This window comes from Rhinolophus hipposideros (assembly GCF_964194185.1).
Source record: "Rhinolophus hipposideros genome assembly, chromosome: 15".
Lineage (NCBI taxonomy): Eukaryota > Metazoa > Chordata > Mammalia > Chiroptera > Rhinolophidae > Rhinolophus > Rhinolophus hipposideros.
This window is the reverse complement of record NC_138061.1, coordinates 11,419,784-11,443,422: the sequence shown is the minus strand read 5'-3', so window position 1 is coordinate 11,443,422 and position 23,639 is coordinate 11,419,784. Positions and strand designations below refer to the sequence as shown.

General features: G+C 41.6%; 1 protein-coding gene across 3 annotated transcripts in view; it reads right to left on the bottom strand.

Annotated features, from left to right (window-relative positions):
* Positions 1-19,354, bottom strand: part of PDZD8 (PDZ domain containing 8) — a 64,182-nt gene extending 44,828 nt beyond the window's left edge. For all 3 annotated transcript variants that reach the window (XM_081073697.1, XM_081073698.1, XM_081073699.1), the window contains exon 1: positions 18,279-19,354. In XM_081073697.1, the coding sequence (XP_080929823.1) occupies positions 18,279-19,150 (872 nt within the window). In that variant the 5' untranslated portion in view covers positions 19,151-19,354. The remainder of the gene's footprint in view (positions 1-18,278) is intronic.
* Positions 19,355-23,639: the final 4,285 nt, after the last annotated feature.

Below are 23,639 nucleotides of genomic sequence, written 5' to 3'. Positions count from 1 at the left end.
TAATCAATCCCCATGTTGTAGATGAAGAAACTGAGACACAGAGAGATTACATAACTTGCTCAAGGTTGCACAGCGAGTAAGTGGGGGAGCCAAGATAAGAGTGGCAGCCTGGCTCCGAAATCTGTGTTCCTGATCATTGCCTCTTAAAAGTTGTTAAAAACAGAAATAGTTACAAACTGTTGCTTCTGAAAAGTGTGACTTAGGGAAGGAAAGTATAGGGTTTAGAAGTAATTGCTGATTTTCATTTTAAGCCATTCTGTTACATTTGATTTTTTAAATTTGATCTTTATGTATAATATGTTAACTACAATGAAAAGACAGGCTATCCACTATTGAACAGGACAGTAGACAATACAAATGTGAAACTATTACAAGTGTAGACTACTGCAACTCCTTGGAAAGCTGGATGGCAATACCTACTAAACCTGAACAGATGTGTAAGCAATGGCCCGACAACCCCACTCCTAGATACGTCCAGTAGCATTGTGCAAAATGTTCACCAAGAGGTGTGTATAAGAATATTCATAACAGCACTAATCCAACTGTCCATCAACAACAGATGGGATAAACTGAGGTACATTCATTCACACGGCGGGATACTCCACAGCAAACATAATGAACAAACTACATCTATACACAATAATAACATGGATTAATCTCACAAACATACTATTAAGCCAAAGAAGCTAGAAAACCAATGAGTGCGTGTAGTATGACTCAATTTACATGAAGTTCAAAAACAGGCCAAACCCCCCCAACAACCCAGAAAGCAATGGTAGTAGAAGTCAGGACAACAGTTACTCTGAGGCAGAGCAGTCACTAGTGATTGGGTGTCATTCGAGGGATTTCTCGTTGCTGGTAACATCCTATTGCTTGTTCTGAGTGCTGTTCTGTTCACTTTGTACAAATTCACTGAATTGAATTTTTGTGATTAGTGCACATTTTAAGTGGTGAGTTATACTTTAGTAAAAGTTTAAAAGAAAACAAAAAACATTTGGGGCCGGCCCAGTGGCTCAGGCGGTTGGAGCTCGGTGCTCCTAACTCTGAAGGCTGCCGGTTCGATTCCCACATGGGCCAGTGTGCTCTCAACCACAAGGTTGTCAGTTCAATTCCTCGAGTCCCACAAGGGATGGAGGGCAGCGCCCCCTGCAACTAAGATTGAACACGGGACCTTGAGCTGAGCTGCTGCTGAGCTACCGGATGGCTCAGTTGGTTGGAGCACATCCTCTCAACCACAAGGTTGCTGGTTCAACTCCCGCAAGGGATGGTGGGCTGCGTCCCCTACAACTAAGACTAAAAGGTCAACAACCTGAAGCTGAACGGCACCCTCCACAACTAGGATTGAAAGGACAACTTGACTTGGGGGGAAAAAAAATCCTGGAAGTACACACTGTTTCCCAACAAAGTCCTGTTCCCCTTCCCCAATAAAATCTTTAAAAAAAACACATTTAATTTAAAAATGCGGACTACTTTGGTAACATTTTAAAAATATGTAATTAAAATTTACACCTACAAGAGAAGCTAAGCTTTCCTGACAGAATCTTTTTTAATGTCTAAAATATGTTTTTGTGCTTTATGTTTCTCCCAGACTGTTCTTACAAAAGCACCCTGAAGCCAGCTGGTGACAACTCCATCATATGGCAGCAGAAAAATTGTTTGCAACCCCTATGATCTTTAGAGAAAAACGGTTTACTACATACCCAATATAAAAATATTCTGAGGTCTAAATCTACTCTTGACTTCAGCATGCGCTTGTGTGTCCTTGTCAGAGTAATAAATCTGCTAGTTTTCAGCTCAACGAAAGGGAAAACTTTCTCACAAGGAGGGCTAGTCAAAAAAAGGACACAGCTACCTCAATACATTGCATCTCTGTCTCTACAAATAGGCAGAGCTTGGATGAGGCTTTGTCAAGGAGAGAAGATGTGAAAAGAACACAAAATTCAGAATTATACAAATATAGATTATAGTCCCAACTCCTAGAGATTTGTTTCAAAATAATTAGGGGAGCGGAATGTGGGAGATAGAGGGGATTATCTGGCTACGGACAATAGGGATTCACTGAACTATTAACTTCTGAGTGCATATGAAATTTTCCACAGTGAAGAATTAGAAGAGGTTTGTTCTGTGCACTGAAACAACCTGGGTTCTCTCTTCCTCTTTTCCTTTCTCTTCTAGCATTCCTTAGTAACATCATTTCCTCTCACTGCTTTCTGTAAGTTCCACATATTCTTAAAAGTAAATTAGACACCTTGTCTTCAGACTGTTTCCTCCTCTCCTGTTTTCTCTTACTGGCCTCACCAATTCACAGGCACTTGGAAACTTCAAGTTACCTGTTAATCCTCCCCTTCTCACAGCCAATAAGTTCCACCTCCATTGCCCTCCATCAGATTGCTAACATGTCTCCTATTCTTCTGTGTTTCCCACTGGCCTCGTTTAGGTTTTCACTGATTAATTAGCATGTTGTGATTTCTGAAATTATGTTCCCTCTCAGTAAAGAGAGTATTTCGTGAACTCAATACTTGAATAAAAAGCTACCTCGCAGGGCTGTTCCAAAGATTTAGAGAGTTCACAGACCGGAAACACCTAGTAGAGTTCCCTGGCATGTCATGGGTACACAAATCCTGGGGTTCTTCCTTCTCTCTACTCAATTTTGATCAAACTGGCTTCCTCACTGAATCTCCAAAGACATCACACAATGTCCTGATTCTGTCCCTTTGCTATTTCTTCTTCCTACACTGTACTTCCATTCCATCTCCCTGTATCCAAAGCGGAACTGTCCTTTAATAGCTCAAATGTCAAGTCATCTCTTCAACAACCAACTATGTATACTTGGGAATAAGAGACCAAAGTTAGACACTCAGAGATCGCAGTCTTGTTTCAGACTCAGGAATACAAACAACACTACATCCTTCCTGAGGAAGAAAGTAGAACCAGCAGCTATAAACAGGCAACTGGGAGCTCTGTGTGGTTTTTGCCTTTTAGTCTGATAGTCTTGCTTCTCACATAACTGTGCTCCAAATTCTCCCAAACCAAATATTAGGTTGGTGCAAAAGTAACTGCGGTTTAAAGGATTAAAAATTGCAAAAACCGCAATTACTTTTGCACCATCCTAATATATAAACTAGATAAATCAGGGGTGATGATATTCAAAATGTTTCTTCATTTATTGTTCTTTAGAGGCATCTCAGTATGCCTTTAAATAATGAGTTCCCCTGCTGCATTCAAAGATCATTACAAAATCTCAATTAGCCATAATTTTATGGTGCACATTATTCTGTACAGTATGCACTCTAATACAAAACTAGGCATAAGCTAGAAAGAAAACAAAGTACAAGTAGTTCAAAATACTCTTAATTTTCTATACGTATTGATAAACCATGAACCTAAATGTCAAATTTTGAATTTTACAACTCAATTGGTATTACATAAAAAAGACAATTCATGCACCAAGCTTACTAAAGTTAGTACTGCCATATTATTTCTCCTGAGGGACTGCCTGCAAAGGACTCTGGTCTTTATTGTTAATTTGATAACAATAACAAATTATTGCTATATTATCCTTTTCACCATTCAAGTTCTATTTCAAAGTCACAGAGGGGAACTCTGTAACCTGTCTCCGCTCCTCTACCATCTAACTGCTTCCCCCTCTGTGTTCTAAAAGCACTTTATACGCACTTTTATTATGCCACTAATCGCCTTGTTTACATGTCTCCCCCCCACACCCGCAACAACTAAACTGTGAGTTACCTGAGGGAAAGAAACATACATGATAGGCAGTACAGAAGAGTGGTTAAGAACTGACTCTGGAGCCGGACAGCTGGGCTTGGCATCCAGTTCTGCCACTTCTCAGCAATATGCCGTTGAGCACACTGACCTTAAGCCTCAGTTTCCTCATATGCAAAAGGAACGTGATTATACCTACCTCACAGTGCTATTATAGGTATTACATGAAATAGTGAAAAGCATTTCGCATCCTTCACTTCTCTGACTTTCTGACAAGGCAGCTGAAAACAGCAGTAAGCACACACGTTTTAGAGTCAGTACTTGGTTCTGATTTTTAATGCTAACACCAGCTGTGAGACGTGCAAGCTATTTCAACTTTGGGAGCTTCACTTTCTTCATCTATGAAAGCAAGACAGCAATCAGCACCTATCTTATAGGGTTATTGTAAGGATTAGATGAGAAAGTTCACAAAAAGCCTTTGGCACAGTGAGTACTCTAGAAATATTTCCTATCTCACTTTCTATTTATCTATTTTAAGGTTGGTCTCCTAGAGACATGTTAGACAGCAAATGCCTTCCCCTCCACAAGGAATCATTTCAGGACTCAGCATACACCATGTATGATGTTCAAGGTCATCGCTGTTTGTCTTCCTCGGACTTCAGACATGGCCATGATTTCAGTCCCCCGGTTGATTTTTTAAAAATTGTGTTCTTTGTGAGGATATCAACTTGCAAGTGCAAGGAAACAAATTAACAATAAGCGGTTATGCCTTCCCACCCTAGGTATCACTTTTCTATCTCTGTGTCATTAAGCTTTGCAACAAAGGCTTATATTAAATTGAATATATTAAGAAATTAACTTATGGAAACCCATGGAGAATTGTTCTATTTATGGAATTCCTTGGTGTGCATTATGCTGACAAAGTCCATATGTGGGAAAATTATTTTAATTTCTGTACTCCTAAGGAGAAAAAAAATACTCCAGAATAATTATTAAACTAGTAAGAACAAGGATTACAAATACTGTTATAAAAAAAATCCCACCCACGCTTCTATATACCCTCTACCTAAATAGAAAATATTCACTTCTATCCAAATTCCTAATTCTGCAGAATAATTCCTAGAATAATCAGTATCTATAATGCTTCACAATTCTGTGAAGTGGTTTTATATATATATGCTGAACAAGAGTGATAATAGACGTTGCAGGTCCCTCCTTACAGAACTCAGTAACTAGTGATTCAACTGTGAGTCAATGTTTAACTGACATCCTGTGCACCGGAGACAAAGTATCAAATGAGGAGAATTGCTCAGGGAACCAAAGTAGTTCTCTTGACCAGTCTGAGAAATCTCATGTCTTTTTATGTGTATCACTACCCGTAACATGAGGGTCCCTTACCATAGCCTATGATCAATTAAATTAAGATTCTCAGCTTTCATGTAGCTTTAAAAAAAGGGGTGAGGGTGAGGTGGAGAGAACCATGAGAACTGTCCTCAAATCCAAACTCCTTCTATTACTCTAAACCAGCTTCCCCAAAACACACCTTTAAGTAAGAGAATATAAAAATTACCACTTTATGTTTCTAGCATGTCTGTAAATTACAAAATACTTTCATATACATCCTTGATTTTCATGACTCATCACAGTGTATAGCCTTATAAGTCTTATTTTACATACGAAGAAACTAAGGATAATGAAGTTCAGGTGGCTTTCTGTGATCACATAGTAAATGGTACAGTCAAAGCTGCAACCGACCCACTCAACCCTGTGCTCCTTACAATACCAAAGTGTTACAACTGAAAATAATGTCTGTATCTAACATTTATTAGAGCTGATTCAGAAAGTGAGGCAATAGGGGCACCTCCTTTACATGTGGTAAAAATAAGAAAACTCTAGGTTAGAGCAGCAGGTCTCAAATATTTTGTTCATAAGATCCCTATCCATTTTTAGAAATTATTAAGTACGCCAAGAAGCCGTTGTTTATGTGGGTTATATCTATTGATATTTACCACATTAGAAATTAAAAATAACTTAGAAACATAAGGATACACAAGCTCACATCCCATTAGCCGTCAGTGTGATAATGTCATCATCACACATCATGTAACTCCTGGAAAACTCCACTGGACACTTGTGAGAGAACGAGAGTGAGAAAGGCAAATAACATTTTTGCATTATTAGGAGAAGACCTGGTAGACACCCCTCCCATTCCACCCCCTCCCTGTACAGGTCTTGGAGCTCCAACAGGGTCTCTAAACCACTTTGAAAACCACGGAGAGAGATAGTAACAACTCTCAGTGATGGCAATTCTTCTTAAATTCTAAGTTGTAACCCATTATCTTACTTTACGTATACTGCTTCTCACTACTAGGTTAAAAAAAAAAATTCTGGAAGGAAGGGCTGTTTTATTTATTCCCTTTAAGTGCTAATTCTCTTTGCAGTGCATAGTGCCCTGGACAAAGATGGTTACTGGGTCTTCTGAAAGTTTAGTGGATGGGAGAAGAGAAAACATCTTAAGACAAAATCATTACCTCCCTACTATGGTAAAGGCATAAACAATAAAGTACATAATACAGAGATCTGTTCTTCTTAAGCCAGTTAGATGTATCAAACAGACAAAAGCTCCATTCCAGATGTGAAGTAAGGAACAGCAAAAGATCTGAACAAGAGAAATGAGAAAAAAGTTAATACTTTAACTGTCCAGATTTCTCATTTTTCTCTAGCCAAATAAAAGCAGCAAAGCTTCTTCTGAAATATAAATGACTTTAATATTATGTGTATCACTGCTTCCCTTAGTTCATAATTATCTAACTAAAGCCGGAACTTACTAAGTGAAAATATTTTTAAGAAGATTTGTACCTGCACATGAGAAAAACCCCTGTATTAGATCCATACAAAAATAACAGAGAAGTGAATAATAATGCCACCTTACATTTACATAGTTCTTTTCTCTAAGAACTTCAACAACTATAGATTTTTATTTCATTCAGTCTCAAAAATAGTTAAGTTGCACAATTTGTCCAAAAGTACACTAAATAACAAATCAATAGTAATTCCAGAAATAAAACATAAATTCCTCATCATGTAATGCTATCGTTTCAGAACAAGATGCTACGCTATTTTCAAGAGAAATCTTAAGAGCACAAAGTAGTACCCCCAGGGCTCTAACTATTATTACCAGAGAGTCTGATCTAACAAATGCTTGTTGGCTGAAATGAATCTCAGAGGAACTGAGTCCAAATTCTAACTCTATAGTACTAAAAAATTCAAATATTTTAAGTAATTTATTCAAATATTTTAAGCAATTTACTAAAAATGGCCTATAATTTAGATAAATTGTATTTGTGGGCTTAATTAGACTAAAACTGCCACAAATTTTCTCCTTATACTTCATGAATCTCAAAATATCTGAACTAAATAAATTTAATCTGTATTATCTATCACATCACTCCAACATTAGTAAAAAAAAAAGACACATATTTTGCTACAAATATATTTAAAATTTTTCCATGTAAAGAGTTCACAATTCTAGTCCTGATTAAAATCTAAAGTTAAATACTGAGAACTAATAACCTTTCCAAATATTACCAAAATAGACCAGACATCACCTGTCCTAAATTTTACAGAAAATAACATCATACTTAACAATGGCGAGAACGAGTAATATTTTCAATGCATTATAAAAATAATTATCATACAATGAAATTAACTAGAATAGAATGAATGGTTCTTACTTCAGCCAAAGCAAGTTTCACAGAACTGAGGCTTTGAATTATTTACTTGCTTGACCAAACGACGAGGATAGCGACTGGGTAGTGAGCAGCCAATCTTCCTTAGTAATGACTATAACCTAGTATTCATGGAGAACTCCTGTGTGCAAGCAGGACCACAGACACCAGGTGCCCTGTTTACCAGATACTGGTATCTGCATGAAGTAGTTGTTTCTAAGAACAGAATACAGTCGTTTTTCAAAATATACTCTTGTAGCCAGCTACTAAACGGAAATTATATCTTCCCCTTATTACCCAAGATTTTACAGCAAAAAAATGGTAGTCATTTATAATTGTAGATTACACAGGTAGGACATGGTGTTGATCCTGGGAGAATTACCATCTGTAAACATACGTAGGCCACAAATACCTGTTTAAATGGCATGTACTTTACCAACAAACCAAGTACACATGACAGGTACTTAATACAAAAGAATAAATCCAACTAAAACATTTTTACTGCACTAATCACAGCATTTTTAAGTACATACCGTCAAGAAGCAATGATGCTGGGAAGTAGGAAATGTCTAGCTTTTTCACCAGTGTCATGCAAATCAAAGCAGACATTTCAGCACTCCACCCACCATATCATGTGCTCCATTCTTCCCACAATACATGAAGAATTCATGGGCATAAATACCCAGTGTGCTGATTAGAGAAGAAAGAAATACATGCTCTAAAGCATTCTGCTGATTTCATAGACATTGGTAATTATGCACCAGACCAGTGAAAATAAGTTTTCTTGTTATTCTGTATCAGTCCAAGAGAAGTATAATCTATAGTTTACAGATACTGACCTTCCCTAAGAATGTGGGATTGAAAACCAAGGCTTCTGGGATGTCAGAGAAGGTTGCAAACACATTTATTTGTATTTTGTTTTTGCTTGTGTGTGGAAATGAGAGGAGAGACGGTGTTCGTAAGATGCCCCACAGACCGTGATGTCAGTGCTGTGAACTGCTAGAGACGTCAATCAGCACTGTGCACGCATGTGCGTGCCTGCGTGTGTGCGTGCGTGTGTGCAGGGGTAGGAACACTCCCCTTCAATACTGAATTTACAATGAAAATTTACACTTAGCATTTGGGCAATTTTTGTATACACACACGCAAACACACATGCACATGCATATACATGTATTACGCATCAATAAAAAGTCTGTGCAGAAAAAATACCGGTATTTAAAAACTAATGTGTGTGTTTTTTTATATTGGACAGTTGAAAGGTGATATTTAAGCAGGGACCTGAAAAGTGACAGGGTGAAATCCTTGGCTATCTATGGGAAAAACAGTCCTAAAGAAGGACTAGCAAAGGCCTTGTGATGGGGGCATGCCTTGGAGTGTGAGAACAGCCAGCAGGCCAGAAGAGAACAAGTGAGAGGAAGAGTTCCAGAAGACAACTTCAGAGATACAAAGAACGGCCAGGAGTGCAGTAAAGCAGTGAATGAGTTAAGCCCACACATACTGCCGGAGGGATGTCCATATCACACTTACAAACCAATCTGCAGGGTCACATTTATATTACACTCCCACACTTTATTATTAAGGAGAAATGGAGGAGGAGAGGGTAAGGAAGAGGGAGGCACTTCCTCAGTACACAAGAGGCTTGTATATGTGGGTTTCAGCAGAGTTAAGTGCACACCTCTAACTTGACATTTCTAGGAGGACAAAATTAAGTGGGAGACGAATACATTTTTAATTTCTTTATGATCCCAAATACTATTTGAACATTTGCAAAAACCTAGCCAAAAAATAAAAATAAAAAACCAAACCAAAACAAACAAAAAAACACTAAAAAATTTCAAAAGAAAAAACCTAGTATCTATACAAAGATGTAGGTAGAAAAATGTATACGGTACAATTATTTATATTAATGAAAAACTGAAAAAAATCAACAAGGAATTGGTTACCTTATGGTACTGCTAATCAATGCAATTCAAATCACTTGTTAAAATAAATGAAGTAGGTATATTTAGAAAACCCAAGATATAGCAAGCAAGCAAGCAAGCAAGCAAAAACAAAAAGGCAAGATATTAATAGTAGGGTACCAACTATGATCCTGTTTTTATACATTAATAAATTAGAATGCATTTAGAAAAAAATATGGAAGAATAGTCTCCAAATTTAATAGTTTCTTTAAAGATATTACAAGAGATTTCCATTTGATGTTTCATATTTTCTAACTGGATTTTTACAATGAGCTTATCACTCATTTGAAAGGGAAGAAATATTTAATATGTCACCTAGCACATGTCAGACATACATCTAGTAAAATGTCTGAAATAGCTTTAGCAAAGTGTCTGAGAACGTAGGATAATCAATAAATGTGTATATCAATTAGTTATTAAGGAAAAGATACATTTATTCAGAAGGTATCATATATGTGACATTACATCCAATTCGATATTATTCCCATTTCCACTTTACAGATACAGCTACTGAGCCTAAGGGAACATAATTTTGTCCAGGGTCTCTCGCTCAGAGTAGTGCTGAAGTCAGGGACACATTACTCCAAAGCTCTGTCTACTATGCAACAGACAACCTAAGTACTTCTCTATAGCCTCAACCCAAAAGAATGAAATCCTTGCCTAATACTGGCAGTCTCTACTTAGCACCTGCCTTTCTACTCATCTGGAGGTAAATAATTAACATTTAGACCTCTTTCTTCCCTAGTACAAATACAGTAAGTATGCAGTTTTATGCCAGTCTTAGCAATGCGGCAAGAGGGATTTTGAAACTACTCTGTAAAACTTCTGCTAATGACCAGGTAGCTGCTTTGAGTTTCCAATGAAGTGTGTGATGTGCTCTGATGCCATGCCCGAAGTGTGGCTAGGTCCTATGACTCTCGGAAGGAACAAAGGGATTTAATAGCACTTGTTTCTTGGTGACATTGTTCTGAGAAAATGGGAGAACGTGATGGGAAGAAACATTGGGTCAGTATTTAACTTCTAAACAAGGTATTCAGGAGTAGAAACTCTAACTTGAAATGTCAGATATTCTTACTGAACAACTGATTCCAAATGTCTCCGCCTGTTACAGGGAATCTTAATAAGGGGGGTGGGGGCAGGGAATGGGGAGACAGGTTGCACTTTCTTGGACACAGAGAGGTTTCTTCACAGAAATGCCTGAGCCACACATATCCTGTATACATTCTAAGTAGGCCAGAAAAATTATGAAGTGCTTAATGTTTATTTTAGCATGCTAGTTTTGGTTATATTAATATTTATGGAAACAAAGTCGTATCCTTCTGCCTGTGTTTACTAGTCAACCCGGAGGTCTAAGGACCCTAGACGGACTTTGAGGGGGCTATAAATTTCATGACATTAAAAGAAAATGTGTTTATGCATTTTTCGGCAGAGTATCCAGTTTTCACTAGCTTTCTAAAAAGACAGGACCCTCAAATAAAGGTTTAAAAATACCTTTCAACATATATGCATGTGTGCTCCTTTTTTTGGTAGGCATTTGAGCATAGTTTTTTGTTTTTTAGGGTTTTTTGTTTAAGAGTTTAGAACAGGGGTTAGCAAACCGTTTTTATAAAGAGCCAGACAGTAAATATTTTAGAATCTGTGGGTTCATATGGTATGTTGCATATTCTACTGTGAACAACTTTAAATGTAAAGTTGAAAAATGGAAAAGCAATTCTTAACTCCTGGGCCTAACACCAGCTGCTCACAAACTCCTGGCTTAGAGTAACAGTTGGTTTATCTCTGCAGAAATAACACAGCATGGGCTTTGGGAGTCCGGGACATTTTTTTTTTTTTTTAGGACTTTGAGAAAGTCACTAACACCCCTAAGTCTCAAGTTTCCATATCTGTAAAAATGAGATACCAACCTCTCCCACACAGTAGTTTTACCTACTAAGTAGGATGGCAAGTATACAGAATTGCCACACAGTACCTGGCAGATAGTTAGCAAACTGACTTTATTATCCTGTTTCTACTTCATCTGATAGATCATTAGTCATATTTGTAAATCAATATTAAGTATTTGATCAGACATGCTCCTCCAATACAACTGACTTTATAACGATCTGCCTTGGCTATTTCCAGGAACAAGCTTTCCCGGAAAGCCAACAGACCTGTACGTTACTGAGTAGAATCTAACAATCTCCTCATAATTACTCTTCCCCCTTCAATGTATAAATCAAATTTCTACAGCAAAGATTTAATTTACCAATTCGTTATTTTGCATCAAAAGATTTTTAAATGCCTAAATCACAATAACTCAAAGCAGCTTTAAGAAAACCCATCTTGTGAGAAGTAAAATCAGCACTAAATTGGAGTATATCTAGGTGTACCAAAGAACTTAAGGTCACAAAATAGTATACAACATGCAGTAATCAGGCGTTTGTCTTAGCAGAGACACTGACCTCTCCTCTTCCTGTTTCTCACAAAACTGAAGGTCTTAAATGTAGCCAAATGCCATTATCACGAGCTTTAATTGTTTTCCCCAGAAAGACTAACCAGCGAGAGAGCACTGTTATAACCATTTTTATCACAATCACCATGCCCGCCCACAACAATGCTAAGGGGCTAGCTATAGGTAGTCTTCAGGAAGTAGTTACTGAAAATACATGGCTTTTAACAACAACTTAATTACTTCTCTCTAAAACAATGATCTTTCAATTCCATTTATAGAGATTTCTCTCACCAGTAGTACAAGAAAAAGCAGAACAGATGAAAAATGAGCTACTACATTATATCATTACTGCAGAATAACTAGTGATACACTACAATCCTTGTCTACTTTCCCAAAGCATCAAAGGTTAGTTATATTTCCTAACACTAGTGAGTAAAACTATGATTCCTAAAGTCACTAAGAAAGTGTAGTAGCTATTTTAAAGTATACTTGAGCCTAAGTAGACACCTTTTAAAAGTTATCCATACATAGAAATAAAAGTATGGGGGCCGGCCCAGTGGCTCAGGTGGTTGCAGCACCATCCTCCTAATGCAGAGGTAGATGGTTCGATTCCCACGTGGGCCGGTGAGCTGAGCCCTCTACAGCTAAGACTGTGAACAACAGCTCTCCCTGGAGCTGGGCTGCGGTGAGCAGCCGGAGGCTGGGGTGAGCTGCCGTGGGCTGCCATGAGCAAGCCGCCGGCAGCCAGTGAGAGCCGCTGTTAGTGGCCGACCGACGACTGGCGACCAACGGCCTGGCCAGAGCCAGGGGGAGCGCAAGGCTCGTAATACCAGCACGCGCCAGGGAGCTGTGTCCTACACAACTAGACTGAGAAACAACGGCTTGAACCGGAGTCGGGGAGGAAGCAGAAGGGGGAAAAAAAGTATGAAAAAGTGAATAAATGCAGTGCATTACACTTAACTTTACAAATAATTTTACCAGCTTCCAGCCAATTTACTTTGAAAGTTTTTAAGACATGGATTACTCAAAACAACTTTATCTCAAATAATTAGGAAAATAAAAAAGTGGTAATAAATGTTTTTCTTCCTCCTCTCACAAGACCAAGGAAGAAATAACTCAATTGCAAACCACATTACAGAATATGAGGATTTCCAGACCAAGTCTAATTTAGTTCTCTGAAATTATTGGTATATTTAGAGAAGATACAGAAAAATATAAAGATGAAAAAAGTTCTAACTAAAGATAGCCCTGTCCTTGACTTTAGGGGGGACTGGGGTTCTCCTCGATCTCCAGTCACTAACAATATTTGAAAATTTCCACAAATATGTATCAGAAAGTTTCTCAGGAGTTCAAAAAACAGTTATCACAAAAACAGTCATATTCAGAAGATATTCCATGAACCTGAAAAGTGACACTTTCCCCAATTATTTGTTCCTTATTCATTAAATTCAAATAGCATCAGAAAGTAGATGTTCCAGCCCCTTGTTTGCAGATCAGAGAAGTGAAAAGCAGCCACTATCTACTCATGTCACTATACTGTAGAGAAATGGAAAATGATTCAAGGGATTTAAAAAAATATTCTGGCAGAATGATTTTTTAAAATTCGACATTATGTCTTTTATAAAATAAAACCACTCAATTTAAGTCCCTTCAAACATATAATCTTTAAAGAGGGGTAAAAATGATCACCCTCTACTATCTAGCTATTAGCTTATCCTGTTTTCACTGATTAGCAACAGTAACGCTCCCCATTTAGTAAGGGTCTCAAACTCACATGAAGACAGTCCAGGCAAGTCCCGTTAGTTAAGCGCAGCAAGTAGGTGAGAACTATGAACTACACATAAGACCTTCCTGCAGCTGCTACTAGACTAGACTCCATCTCTCCATCTTACTATTGCTATGTGAGGAATGCAGCCCTGGTGATACAACACCTTCCAATTTTTGTTAAGAGAAGCCAGAAATCCAAATCATACAAAATCTCTTTTTTTCCCCGAAGTGTTTATTAGAATCCAAGAGTTAGAAAGTAATCAAAGATGGAGTAGCACGTCAGTCTTGCTTCTCTTGTAATAAATAAGTAATGATGATTGTACTGTGGGGGTCCATGTAGGTAAGGGACTCAGTCCTATCTGGCCATTTTATGCAGGAGCAAATAAGGGGATAAAAAGAAGTTACTAGGAAAATTAAGTTTACCAAAACAAGCAAGGCAAATTGAAATATGGGACCTAAAATTCTAGACCTTGGCAACCCACACCCAAGACTGAGTGCTATATAGAAAAAGGAAACCAGTGGAAACCCCCCCGGCAGGGTCAGTCAAGGCAGGTAATTTCAATTACTGTCTTTCCAGTAGGCTGGAATTGGAAGAGGGAAGAAGTGGGGATTTGGATGAGGAACTACGTACTTTGCACATAAATATTTTACTGTAAGAACTCAAGGACATCCTAAGGATGTATTTTAGAGATCGTGTGGGATTTACGTGAATGATTAAAATTCAAATTTCTAAAATTCAGAGAAAATAAACTATAGATGATCCCTTAATTTTTTTTTACTGTAGGCAGAAAGTAATATAGGCAGAAGAGAAGCTGCATTGGGAGGTAACATGGGTGCAGGAGAGGATTGAAAGGCTGCAAGTCCTGGATTAGAACCCCCACCCCACCCCCAGGACATGGACAACATCTTAGAGTTCTTTTCTGTCCTTTCAAACCCATTCTCCAGTGGCCAGTTCGGTAGTTACTATGCATGTTAAGAGGTGCCTGAGTGAGTCTTTTGGTTAGATGAATGGAAAGCAAATTAATGCAGTTTTCAGAGCTGTCTTGAGACCTGAGCCTGAGTGAGGACTATTATCAAAAGGATAGAATATTTACTAATGTATTCAAGTCTTCTAATGCTGTTTGCCAGTTTTTAACCTGCTTCACCTTCCTGGCTACCCTAACCCCACCCTCGATGTCAAGAGAACAGAGCACTGTAGATGGCTCCAGGCAAACTGTGAAGTGTGTGGATTAGCATCTAGAGGAGGGATCCCCAAATCTCATTTTTAAGTTGGCAATTAAGAAAGAAACAAACAGGGGCGTGGCTCAGGCTGTTAGAGCTCTGTGCTCCTAACTCCAAAGGCTGCCGGTTCGATTCCCACATGGGCCAGTGGGCTCTCAACCACAAGGTTGCCAGTTCAATTCGTCAAGTCCCGCAAGGGATGGTGGGCAGCGTCCCCTGCAACTAAAATTGAACACGGCACCTTTTAAAAAAAAAAACACAAATATTTCAAGAAAGAAAAAAACATAGGGCTTGCAAACTGAATTTGGCCTTGTAGTATGCTACCAGTGCTGGCTACACAGCAAAAACACTCAGTAACAGAAGCCTTAGTAAGAATCTCAAATATTCAACTCTCAGTCCCCAAACTCCCCAGGACTATTATACTCAGATTTCATATCGAAGATGGATTCTCCACGTAGTCAAGAACATTCTGGTAATCTTTCACTCTTGAAGACTAATTTTTGGGTTAATTTTTTTTAAATACTACTACTTTAATTTACTATTTTAAAGTACATATTTTAAGAAAAAATCAAAATATGTTGAAGTGGTTGAATTTACAATTATATTAGTAAAATTAGAATTATAAGATGTATAAAATGTATATATATATAAAAACTCATTTAAAAAATATTATGTTTCACAAACTATGCTAGTTGGGTAAAATGAAGTGTCAATCCACTGGGTCCTTAGAAAGCAACCACCTGAGCTCTTTCGCATCTCTAGATGAGACATGACGAATTAGCAGTCCTTTATGGGCCACCTTCACTTTAGCAACATGAAAATGGCAAAATAAATTCAAGGGAGAAGTGACAATGTTAATTGGCAAGATACTTCTGTTATGTGAGTGCCAAAGGATCGTTAAGACTCAATACAATTTTCTTTACTGCTTTAGCTCTACTTTGTAGATTAGATGGCTAAAAAGGATAAACTAACAAGACCTTCTATTTGGAAACAAAATTTGCTGGATGAAAAAGAAATGCGATGTGGAGCAGCACCCAAAGATTGAAACTCTTATGAACAAGGCAATTTGAGAAAAAGGCAGCCTGACTTCGTCAGAGCTGGATTTCACCACTTGACAGCTATGTAACTTTAAGCAAGTTACTTAACCACTCTTAGCACTATTTCCTCATCTATAAAAAAGGATAAACGCTAGCTAATTTAGCTCTTATTATGAGAATTGTAATATATCTTAAATGTGTTTTAAGTCATGCTCTTAGATGAAACTTTAATCCACTCCACAATATCAGTAGTTTGATACTTCCAGTAAAAGAGCTTTCTAAAGCAGTCTTTTTCATCCTCTCACTTCTATTATTTTCTTTTACTAAACTGAAATCAACTTTCTAGTTACTTCAACCCATCAATCACATTCTAGTTTAATTATTATTAAGTATAGCTAACTCAATTCTCACTAACTCTAAGCTCCATAAGGATTGAGGCTATTCAGTATTGAAGCCCTAAGCACCTAGAACAATAAGTACACAGTAATTGTATAATAAATATCCGCAGATTGAATGATAGGTTCTGTGCAGTATTTACTGACTGACAGTTGAAATGCCTTCTAATACAAAGAGCGTAAATGTGTCCATTTCTGGAGGGATCATTTAAGGTTTACAAGTTGAAATATCATACATTATCAAACACATGCTATGTTCTTGTTTAAATCCCTTTGGACATAATATATGAAAGCAATTCTTCTGTTATTTTAAATGGTGACGCTAGTCAATGATACAGATGATAAAGTTCCTTCAAAGCTATCAACCTATTAATGGCTCCCTAATTTCCTTCAGATTTATCTGAATTCCAAGTCTACATTAAAAAGTGAAAACCACCTCAAAATGATACGCAGCCTCACTGCCACTGACTATTCTGCAAATAACCCCCAAATAATAACTCAAATTTTATTATCTTAAAGTTACCCAGAAAATATCAGAATCAAAGTTGTGATAGAACATCCAAATCCGTAACAGCTTTCCTTCTGACTTCCTTAGCAACATGCTGCTAGAAACCTCTCACTGCTTAAACACTAGAACTCATTTATAATTTAGTCACTGGTATTCCAGAGCTTAAAGAGCAGGTTTCATAAATTAAATTCTACTTCACAGAACAGGAAATCAAACAGAGAGAACAATCAGGTCACTATCCTCTGCAAATCTATAGAAGTATAAATTTCTCTGCCATCTGAGTTTTGACTGTCACTCTGGGCTACTAGCCTAAACAAAATGTAATTAGTAAGGTAAATCGGCCACATACACAATTCAGTAATCCAAACATGAAATATTTCTGGATTATCTGGGTCACTGATGCTTGAGACTATGACAGAAAATTAGTGATCTAGAAATAGGCGCCTTGCACTAAAGGGCACTAAAGGGCAGCCGGTCAGGCACATACCAGATTGACATAACTTTATAATTAAGGACGAAATCCAGAAGGGTCAAACATTTCAATGAACACAGATTAAAGGAAGACAGAAGGTGAAATTTAAAATTCATCTGTTTTAGAAGAAATACCTTTTCGCTCCACTAACCAGTCCTCCCAGACCCAAGTCTGGCTCTACAAAACTTACTTTCCTCTTCTGCTGCTGCTACATTAAGACGAAACGAAACAAACAAACAAAACATGTATGTGAATCAAAACAGAATAGTACATAAAATTAAGCCACCAGATACAGGAAGGCTTTACAAAGTTAAAATCCCTCCCTATCATTAAAATTGTCATCTGCAGGGTGATTTCAGGTACTGCGGGAGGAACTTACCGCCAGAGTCGACAAGAGGGGCAGGGTGTGGGTCTGTGCTACAGAACCTCTCCCCAAAGAGCAGGTGACATTAACCTGAAATGGACAGAGTACTACAGCATGCATAAGCTCCCCACGCGTTTCCCACTGGCCATGGAAAAGCACTGCTTTACAACAGATACCACCTCTGCCCGAAAAGTTGTCACAGCAAGAGTGGTCTGCAGCTGCAAAACCTACCAGCTCCGGGCCACCAGCGCGTTCTTCCTGCCGGTACTTTGCGTCCAAGACCAACGTCTCAACGCGGCCAAGGTGATGCTGCAAAGTGCCCTCAATGCCGCAACCACACACAGGAAGTTTCTCAACAGCCCCAGAGCCGATTCCTGGGCGTGAGGGCGGACTTCCCATCCCTTTTCCATACGCTGCTCCCACCGGCGCTGACAGCCCCCTGCGTGCCCAGGAACACGCGAGAAGGGCTCTAGCTCCTACTGATGAATGCCCTGTGGAAGCAGAGCAGCAGCGCACGACTGGCCTTCACCCCGGGCCCTGCCAGGCCTGTGAAGCCCCCCGCAAGGGCAGGGGCTGCGCGGAAGCCTTTGCCCGTCCCGCCCACGCCCGGATCGCGGCCGCCAGGCCCCCGAACCTGCGGGACCCCTTTCCCCGCGCCTGCCTCCCACCTGATCTTGTAACTCGGCAGCGTGTGCTTGCGCTTGATGATTTTCTTGAGCTGGTTGACGATGATGGACGTGAGCTGGGGCATGGGTCGCCCTTCGAACTGGGACCGCACCTCGAAGTCGATCAGCGGGTCCTCCACGAAGGAGAAGAACCAGTGGGTGAAGGGCACGCGCGTGAGGACGAAGCGCAGCCTCCCCACGACTCGGGACAGCTTGACGAACAGGTAGGCGGACTTGCCGAAGACCAAGTCCACGTCGATGGCCAAGTGGAAGCCGCCGTCGTACTCCACCTCCGCCTCGAAGACCAGCTCCTCGGGGGAGGCGGCGGGCAGCGCCTCCCCGTCGGGGCCGTCGGACTCCCCGGGCGCCGAGGGCGCCACGGGCCGGACGAGCCGGATGGTCTTGATGAAGGGCACGGCCTCGCCCAGGAACACGTCGCGCAGGCTCAGCCCCTCCAGCAGCCGCCCGGCCGTCTTGGTCTGGAGCAGCTCCTCGAACTCCACCTTGATCTTCTTGGTGACCCAGCGGCGGGCCAGCGCCGTGTCCCGCAGCTCCCGGAACAGGAACAGGATGGTGGCGTTGAGGAAGTAGCAGGTCTCCCGCGTCGGCGGGGCGGGGGTCTCCGCGGCCGGGGCCGGGGCCGCGCCGCCCTCGGGGGGCCCTCCGGAGTGCTCCCCGGCCCCGCCGCCGCCATAAAGGTACTCCCTCAGGGCCAGGCCCGGCACCGGCTTGCTGTAGTGGAAGCCGTCGCCCGCGCGGGCGGCCTCGTCCGCCGGCGGCTCGGGCTGTCTGCGGTAAAGCAGGAGGAACTGGGTGAGGAGCGTGAGGAAGGAGCCCAGCACGGCCGACGCCAGGATCATGAGCAGCAACCCCATCCCGCCACCGCCTCCACCCGGGCAGCCCGCGCCGCTGCGCCCGCGCCCACAGCGCCGCTTTCTTCACGCCACCGCCCCCGCTGACTCCATCTTGAGGACATCGGACGGTGGGGTCGGGGCAAGCGGCTCCCTGGGCCTGGTCCGGGGGCTCCGCCGGCGCCGCACGACGCCCGAGCCCGCAGCAGCGCGGCTCAGACGCTCCGGGAGGCGGCTGCCGTGGTGGCGGGGGCGGGAGGGGGCGGAACGGCGGCTCCTCCCGCCTCCGCTCATTGGCCGAACGGCGCGTGACGTCAGGAGCGTACTCGCTCCCGGCGGCGTCGCCTGGCAGCCGGCGCGCGGGCGCGCGCACGCGGGTCCTTCCTTTCTCGGGCTTCCTTCCAGCCCCGCCCCCCCACGCCAACATTCCATTCCCCTGCGACCCACGTGGCTGTCACTTCTGGAGCCGCTGTCGAAATCGGAGAGGAGAACAGGAGCCACCAGTTGGAGGATAAGAAGGCCGGGCGGAGATGGCGTGGCACGTTTTTGATCCTGGTTATTCCGTTATCTTCTCGTGCGCCCATCCCCCTTCGTTGGCCGCGGTCCCTGTCGGTTACCTCTGCGGCAGCGTAGTTCTTACACTGGCGTCCCTGAGAGATGGGCTGGCGGCGGCTTTCCCTGCAGGGCAGCGCCGTAGAGCTTGTGAACTGGCCGTTGGGAGACTTCCTGAGCCGTGGACAAGAGAGGTCTGACTGCCTCAGAGACCGTCGTCGCGGACCATCAATCCGCCCGGAGCGTCTGGGGAGGGTGGGCCCTGGGTAGGAAGGACAGAGGAAAAAGAGGTAAGATTTAGCACCTGAGTGGATAGTCGAGATTTAAATGAGAAGGGAGGAAGTAAAAAAGCTGGGATAGTGAAAAGTGAGTGACATGAATTTGCCAGATAATTGGAAGATGAATAGTGGCTCACTGTCAAGCTCTGGCATTGGGTTAACCCCCAGGTGTAGTACCCCCTTTAGTCCATCTAGGAAGCAGTTATTGTTAGCCCCCACCCATTTTACAGATGCAAACATTGGCACACAGAGGCAAACAAAGTTGCCTGGGGTGTCACAGTGAAGCCTAGTTTGTCTAATACTAAACTCTAAGCCCTAAGCCCTAGGTTCCTTCTCTGTACCATGACACCAAGATTGCTAAGGTTGGAAGGGGGCTTATCAGTTCCCTGACGCACAGGAAGGGGGAGTTGGGGAGGGGTGCTCAGAAAAGACTTCCTGGAATTTTGCACAGGGTAGTGCTTTGACCAAGCCATGGAGTCAATGAAGCCAGGTTGCCCAGCAACATTGTTATTCCTCATGCCCTCTGGCTCCTTGATGTTACATCATAAATGCTTATGTGGCTCCAATCACATGGACGGCACAACAGTTCTACCTCTAGTCCTACAAAGGTTCAGGTATTCCATACCTAAAAGTGAAATCCAGTGCTGGTTTCAGGGAGCCAGGACAGGTCTCCCTTCTAGCGCTGGGAGATCTTCAAGCCACTGTTTGTCTTGACTCTGGGTGATTCTAGGACAAAAACAGAGTTCTGCCCCATTCTGACCCAGCTAAAGAAGGTGTAGAACTTTGGAACCAGGCCCTTCTCATCGCTCTTACTCATGCCCAGGTGTAAGACCAGGTGGTTTCTTTCCTAGGAAAATGTAAGACAGGTGCCTGTTGAGGAGTCAGACTCAAACTCCACATTCCACATCCAAAGGAAGTCCACCGCCCTGCTGGGATTTCTGGGAGCTCCAGACAACTTCTGCTTTGTGTTCACCTCTGGCCTCTGCTTCTGGGCTGCTGCCTCAGTGCTACACTGTTTCAACCCAGATGGGAAATGTAGACCCTTCCTCAATTTCCACCAAAAGCCTTGTTTATAGCCCTTAAGCACCATTGTAGAAAATGTCACAGAAGCTGGAGATAGGGTGGAGCAAAAAAATAGTTCCTCATATTACTGAGATTCAAAATCCTCAAACTGTATACTGACCCATCCTGCATCTTAAAACATCCTTCAATCACCACATCACCCACAAGGAAAGTTGGTGGTCTTCAAGGGAAAGAGTCCTCAGTTTCACACTCCATTTCACAGGTTCCTCTCTCCCCTCTTCTCCTCCCACCCCTTTCTTATTTCTTAGATTACCCCTGGGAATCCCAAATCTTTGAAACCCATTACAGAGTCATTTGATTCCCCAGCAAAACTTGTCTTCTGAAGGATGCACTCCAAATCCACAAATGAGCTCAACACACCTTTTGGGGAGATAAAAGAAAAATATCTTTCTCTTGTGTTAAAAATGGCAACATGAATTGAACACTTATAATAATAATAGTGATAATTATAGAGAATTGACTGTGCTAGGCACAGTATTAAGCATTTTATCTGCCTCATCCCATTTAAAAATCAAAATGTCAGGAGTGTGGGCCCTGCCCCTCCACTCTGCCCAGGCCTGGTCCAGCCCGGAGCTGGCTGACCCCATCACAGCCCACCTGGCCCCTCCAGTCTATGTTTCAACCCTGTAAATGTCTGCCAGCTCAGAGGGCTTTGCTATTTTGCCTTTCACTAGATCATCTAGCTAACCCAGGGTTTCTTAACCTCTGCACGATTGACATTTGGAGCTGGAAAATTCCTCATGTTGGGTTTGTCCTGTGCATTGCAGGAGGTGAGACTGTGTTAATAGAAGCTTCTTGTTTTTAATAACATTCCCTGGAAAAATATAAATTCAGTAACGTTTTTTCTTTAATATTAATTCTGGCTCATAGAAACTCAAGAGTCTGAGAACCTTTGGCCCCAGCTTGAAAATCTATGATTCTGGGTATTTGACGGAAGAAGGTACTTAGCCTACCTGCTGACCTTTTAATGAGCGTTAAATGACATCATTGAAATTGAGCTGCCCCAACAGCCTTCCTGGGAAGTATCCATTTCAAGGGTAAAGGCTGTTGAATACAGGAAGATGTTAAGACAAGCATTCTCACCAACTAGAGAGAGGCATGGATCACTTCTGCTGCTAAACTCTGTCCCTCCTCGTGACTACCAAATAAGATGAGAAAGCTCAAGCATGTGGATATGGAGAGTTTGTAAGTAGCACAAAAACAACAACCTTGATAAAAATGATATAGTAATATAAGATAATGCAAATATAGCAAAATATGGAGAAAAGCAGAGAAGATTTGAGCGATTGCCTAGAAATGATACAGTAAACCATTTTGTGAACTGTCAGAATTCAAATTTAACAACTATTTTGAGCATCCAGCATGTGCCAGACTCTGGGGAAACTGAATGAATTGGGGGTGCCAGGTCCAGGTGGAAGCTGATAGCTACCTACCTAACTGATGTTAAGATTTAGTACTCAGTGTACTGTAGGAACAGAGCCTCCTGGTTCAGGGGCAGGGAGAGTTGATTGCTAGGACTACAAATTGCCTCAAGCTAACTTAACTGAAATTGGATTTATGTGCAGGAGATGGGGGAATCTGCAGGAACTCAGCTGCCAGATGTTCAGCTGGTGATCTCTCAGAAACCTGGGAGTGAGAGGGCTGTTTCTCTCTCTCTGATTCCTTCTGCCCCTGCCCCTACCCAGTATCTTGTCTCTGCATCTTTCTACAAGTCTGTGCCATTTTCCTCCATAAGGCTCTTAGGTCCTGCTTCCCCATAGTCTCAGCATGCAGGCAACTTTGGAAGGCACCAGCTCTGCACCCAAATCGAGAGGGTCCTATGTTTCTGGCGCCTAATGTCTTTCAATTTTAGTGCTGGGATCAAAATCCCAGATGGGCTCTACTAATGCTGTCATTTAGGTTTGCGAGGGGTTTCTGGGCTGCTGATGGGTGGGGCAACTTTTCCAAGCAGGGGATTGAGAATTAGCGTATGTAGATTGCAATTCTAGTTCAATGGGAGATGAAGGGTTAGTTCTGGCTTCTTGGGGCAAATGGAATTTGATTTAGTCTTTGATGATTAGAAGGGCATTCTAATCAGACGAAGGCCAAAGCTCAGAAGCTGGAAATCCAACAGAATTTAGGGAAATTGAGACCAGGATGGCTGGAGGGTCCTATGAATAGGGTCAGTGGAGAGGAAGAGATAGAGGTAAGATAGTAAAGTAGGGTTGAGCCAAATTATGTAGGGTTTGAACATCAAGGCAAGTTAGGCTTCTATTTTGCAGTTTTTATAGAGTCACCAAGCCAAAGGTTTTTAAGCAAGAGCATGACTTTAAGCCTTTTTCTTCTACCATCCAAGTCACACTGTTGCTAGAGTGATCTTTCTCCAGTACAAATGCAATCTTGTCACTTGGTTGCTAAAAATTCTTCAATGGCCCCCCACAGCCATATTAATAAAAACAGCTATCATGCATCAAGCATAGTAAATGGGAAACATTGTGCTAAGCACTTCAGAAGAGCTTACATTCTGACAATTGCCCTTTGGGGTAGGTGGTATCATCTCCATTTTATGGATGAGGAAACAGACACTTAATGCAGATAAATAATCTACAAAGGTCACTACT